Source organism: Penaeus japonicus, unplaced genomic scaffold, assembly GCF_977035675.1.
Source record: "Penaeus japonicus unplaced genomic scaffold, GWHDUDI00000001_assembly GWHDUDI00000001, whole genome shotgun sequence".
In the NCBI taxonomy this organism is placed as follows: Eukaryota; Metazoa; Arthropoda; class Malacostraca; order Decapoda; family Penaeidae; genus Penaeus; species Penaeus japonicus.
The window spans coordinates 394,719-399,934 of record NW_028234403.1 but is presented as its reverse complement, the minus strand read 5'-3'; the positions used below and the strand labels follow the sequence as shown (position 1 = coordinate 399,934).

General features: G+C 38.2%; 1 protein-coding gene across 1 annotated transcript in view; it reads left to right on the top strand.

Moving 5' to 3' along the window:
• Nucleotides 1-1,873: 1,873 nt before the first annotated feature.
• The window catches only part of LOC122242435 (calcium-activated potassium channel slo-1), a gene marked incomplete at its 5' end in the record, with an annotated part of 5,387 nt that continues 2,044 nt past the window's right edge, over nucleotides 1,874-5,216 (top strand). Inside the window, 12 exon segments of the mRNA XM_086542114.1 lie at nucleotides 1,874-1,938; nucleotides 2,250-2,346; nucleotides 2,535-2,646; nucleotides 2,872-3,002; nucleotides 3,207-3,374; nucleotides 3,525-3,616; nucleotides 3,829-3,924; nucleotides 4,207-4,306; nucleotides 4,419-4,571; nucleotides 4,681-4,845; nucleotides 4,990-5,096; nucleotides 5,200-5,216. The exon segment at nucleotides 5,200-5,216 is cut by the window's right edge and continues 135 nt beyond it. Coding sequence (XP_086398240.1) covers nucleotides 1,874-1,938; nucleotides 2,250-2,346; nucleotides 2,535-2,646; nucleotides 2,872-3,002; nucleotides 3,207-3,374; nucleotides 3,525-3,616; nucleotides 3,829-3,924; nucleotides 4,207-4,306; nucleotides 4,419-4,571; nucleotides 4,681-4,845; nucleotides 4,990-5,096; nucleotides 5,200-5,216 — 1,303 coding nt within the window.

The window sequence follows — 5,216 nt, the reverse complement described above, 5'->3', positions numbered from 1 at the left end:
TGCACTTAGTAAATTTAATGAAATAAGTCACTAAAGGCACTAGTAATCACTAACTACACTGGAATCCTTGAGGAGGTCGGTCCTCTCAGACTTGAAGGTCGAACTATTTCTGTCATGAATTACTAATAATGAGATAATGACTTAACTTATGATTATTGAGCAGAGATACTGGGTTAGTACGAGGGGCAGCGGCGACTCTTCTCATCGTCAAATTTCAGTGACTGCTTGCTCTTATCTCTCTCCACCGTGTTCGGGTTCTCGTGTCAGAAGCACAGGAAGAAATATAATGAAACATACAGATAATTCTAAACATAGAGGATTGACAGAGCGAACTAATCCCGCTCTGTTTATGGCAAGAGAATAAAGGCAGATGCTAACAACTACAAAAGCTGCCTCCAGGATAGCTGCCTTATTAAAGCTACGGTCACACTAGTAACTTGTAGAAGAGGATCTGCCCCTACACGGGAACACCAGCTATTCCCGCTAGACGGGGTCTGTTCACACTTGTCCTCAAGAAAGAACCATCGTCCCCGTACAGCGGCGACGCGGGCGACGCTGATAATAGTAAAACAAACGCATGGAAGTCTTACAGATTAAGATGCGAAAAGAGGCTCATTAATTCAGTTATTACGGCGCTTACACAGTGTGCATTAGCCCTTGCTGCTATAAAACAAGAGAAGAAGAAACCAAAAAGACTGGATGAGAAAGTGGCTAGTAAGAAAAGATAAAAATGTTTATGTTTACGTTTGATTGACGATGGTCAGGCGAGGAACCCTTCAATAATCTATTAATTCTAATAAAATATTGTGGATAATTATTTGAATAACTTGATATTTATTATAAAGAGGTTTTATTCATGTACTGGTTGTTATATGTAATATTTAAAAAAGGATAAATTATAGAATAAACATTATAGTTTTTGGTTTGATAAGATCTCTCTCCCTCTAGCGAGGAGCTAACACCAACACAGCATGTATTGGTTTTCCCTGCTAGCCAGGAGACCTCACCCCGGATCACCCACCTGCTAGTTGGGGACGTTTTCTCCATGCACATGGGGATCCCCTGATACAAGTTACTAGTGTGACCATGGCTTAGGTTCTTTAGGTTCTTTACTACGGGCCCTTAGGCCTGTAGTAAAGAACCTGTCGGGTGTAGGGCGTTGGGGAAATGTGATGGGTGTCGTGGTGTAGGGTGTCGGGTGTAAGGCACCCATCTGCATGTTTGCTAGTAAAGAACTGTGTCGGTGGGTTTAGTTGTCAGTGATGCCTACCTGTTCAATGAGACGTATAAATCGGATGATATTGGTAGCCTTGATCAATGTAAACAACACCTGAAAGCGCACAATTGAAACGGAAATATAATTTTATTTATTATATTTCATGGTTCATTCACAAAAAGCCTACTTTGTTTATCTTTCTATAATGAGACATGTACAAAGTACATGTATGGTCAAAATCCACCCACAGATAGGCAATGTTAACCGACATGGTTATGTAAATAATATATAATATATAATTGTATACCTTGTACATTATCTAAGGTCACACTCTAAGATAGGAATCATTAAATATGTTATCGTTTAGTCGGTAAAAGCTATGACAATAATATGTCTATAAATTGTAACCAAAACAAAGTATTTGTAATCCATAAAGTATAAAAAAAGGAGAGGGAAAGAGAGAGGGGGCGGGGAATATATATATATATATATATATATATATATATATATATATATATATATATATATATATATATATATATAAAACAGTAGTTTTACCACAAAGATTTTAAAAGTTTGGATTGTGTTCAACGTAATGTAGAAACATATTTTGGCCACTCTATGAAGATGTATCAACACAGCCTTTCCATTCCGCAGCTGGTGTTGGAAATATCCCTGAATATCCTTGCCGTCTGTGCCTTCTTTTTCGAGAATCACTTTTAGTAAGTGTGACATACTGCTTTAGTGCTATCCATACACGTATTATTTTTTCTTAACTAGATTTGTTAATAGTATTATAATAACTTCAGAATTAATGAAAATTAAAGTAACACCATTGTTTTAACTAAAATAATGATTCAGGTTTTTGTAGTAATGATAACAGAAGAATCGTGATATGTCATTACATATCTGGAATAACACTTTGAAACGAGTAAATATTTCAGATAATTGCAGAATATCATCACAGTGATACAATTCATGACAAATACTTACTAAATTAAATATGTTCTAATTCACCCTTTTCATTGTGCAGCCAACTTGTCGAGAACTGTCTACCCATGAACGAGAATGTTTCACAGGCTCTGGACTGGGCGCTGAATCTATGCTTCATATCCCCGTTCATCATACGGGTGAGTAATTTCCTTATACAGACGTTGTAGAGACTGCTTGTTCCTGACGTTCCCCCATTTAATTAGATATGTATATTATCACTGATTTATAGGAACATAGTACCATCTTGTCGACAAATTGTCGATGCGCTTACGGACAGAACAGGAGATTCATAATTTAGAAAAGCTCACTACTATCATATTTCCAGATCGTGACAATAAACAATGCGACCCGTTTTCTGACGTCCTGCTACACCGTGGCCGACTTCTGTACTATTCCACCGGCTATCTTAGGCGTCATTATCCGCAGATCATTCACTGGTATGTAGATTTTTTTTAATGATTTATAATTTAAATAATAACTAATGGTTACCAATGCTACCTTAGTCCAGTTGTTTTGATAGTATGGCTATATGGCATATATGTGCATGAGTATACATACGGATGCATAGACATTATTGTGAGCATAACAATCGTATGAGCACCAAAACAAATGAGTTGCTAAAACGACAGTGAAGTAAGACACTGTATACAATAAAAATACAGGTCTGCGCTTCATGAGGATACTTTACTTGCTGAGGGTCCCCGAAATATCCGTCGGAGGAAGGGCACAATTGAAGAAGTACCTCTCTTACGCCCTGGCAGCTTGGTTTGTGATGGCTGGCATTATACAATTGGTAAGTAAGAATGTAAATACTGAGTTTTACAACTGAATATCAACCCTATTGTGACAGATCTAATAATATTTGTTTTATATTAATAAACGTGTAGATATACATGCATAGGTATGGATAGTTAAATGTTAATCCCTTTATATGGCAAAACAATAGTGTATATCCTTTATGCCATAACAACTACATGCTTCCACACTAAAATTACAGTTCGAGAGTCTAGGCGATCCCACTGATTTCGATAACCCGCACAACGAGACCTTCGCCACTTGGCTTTACTTCATAGTCGTGACCGTCTCCACTGTCGGCTATGGTGACTTCAGCTGCAAGACGATGATCGGGAAAGGGATCACCATCGTCATCATTGTGTTTGTGCTGGTGGGTGGTATGACGGCTCGTCACATATGCTGTTGAATGTATTTAAGAAAATGTAAAAGTTTTTTACTTAGAGTGAATGCGATTTTCATTAGAGTATTTCATCAAGTGAAGGACGTACAGGGTGGTCTCTTCAATAATTCTTTATTGCAGAGTATGTTTGCCAGATACATGCCAGTGTTGCTCTCGACGATTAACAAGCCACCGAGATATTTTAGGAAGTATAACCCCAAGTCATCAAAGAGGTTAGTGTCCATATGATTTTCATTTTTTCTTCAGTTGTGCAATTTGAATATCTTATAGGCCGAAACCCCCCTTGCGAAATCCAAGAAGAAAAAAGAGCGTCAAATTAAGATCGAGGGAAAGAGGGAAGGATAGCTCACAAAATAAGGCATCACCCTTTTTCCTCTTTTTTTATTTCTTTGCTTTTTTCTTAACTAATTATCCACCTCCTCAGGCATATCGTGTATTGCGGACGCTTGAACCAGGAGATGATTTGCCCTTTCTTGAACCCAGGGATAAACAGGGTTACTGACCTCGTGTTTCTGGGCGAGTAAGTATTTTGTGCATTGTGTATTGTAACTCATGTTCCGTAGGCTCAGCCAGTCTTAGGGTAGCATATTTAAAAAAACTCATCAGTCACCCAAAACGCATGTTAAAATTCATATGAGAAGTAGACAAACTACTGAACGGAAGATTTAATATCTTGAAGATACATTTCATGCTTGTCAGCTTTTGATATCAGTAATACAAATAATCCCGTCTCATTAACTGCAGTAGACTTTCACATACTGTTGATATGAATATGATACCACTTAATTCCACACATTTGCAGTCAGACTCTAACTTTGGAAGACCGAGGATTCTTCCAACAGAATCCACAAGGATTGTATTATGTTCGCGGCACGGTACTGGAGGGACTGCGATTGGCCGCGGTAGGCATATTCCACTTTTTCTTCTTCTTTTCTCATAGACTGATTTCACGTGTTGATATTTAGGGAAAAAAATGTACAAGGGCTTATATAAGGACTAGCATTTTCTTTCTAGATCAATGAAGCTCGTGCATGCATTGTCACCGCTGACGGCAAGAGCGTAGACCCGCAAAGGGAAGACGAAGCCAACGTTTCCAGGGTTTTTTCTATCTTGGATTTGACTTCCACAACGAGAGTCATGTTGGAGTTGCTTCACTACCAGAACAAGGTCACTCATTTACAACAGTTTGTACCCAAGAGAGAGACAAGTTGGTTTGACAAAGCTAGTTTATATGTTGTCATTTTGGGGGTTCTTATGTTGCATTTGTGTTTTACAGGAAATATTGAATTATGGGCTCAGCTCTAGTGAAGAAAGCCGTCTCAGCGTTTTCTCTTATTCTGAGTTTAAACTTAGACTTGTAGGATATTCCTCTCTCGTCCCTGGATTCTCCACGTTACTGGCCAACCTCCTTCTGCCAAACACGGTGGAAATTTTGGGCATGGTATTCATAATTGTTATTCTCCAAAATCTGAGATGGTTTCACCAATATTCATGTATCACAAGGTAATTTGAAAATTTGTTAGGGAGCTTTACCTCCAGAAGGGTTTGAAATTCATGAAATTTAATTAACGCTATGCATTTCCAGAGCAATCTCGTCTGGGAGAGAGAATACCAATATGGCAAGAGGTCAAAGATCTACATGGAACCTTTGTCTGAATCTTTGGAAGGCATGACTTTGCATGAAGCTGTCGAGTAAGCAATGCTATTTACTGGTTGATTATTTTGTAGCTATGAAATTATCACACATGTCAGGGATATGGGGGATATGCATTTATTTTGCTTTGACTCTCAACAGACTCTGCTACAGAAAGT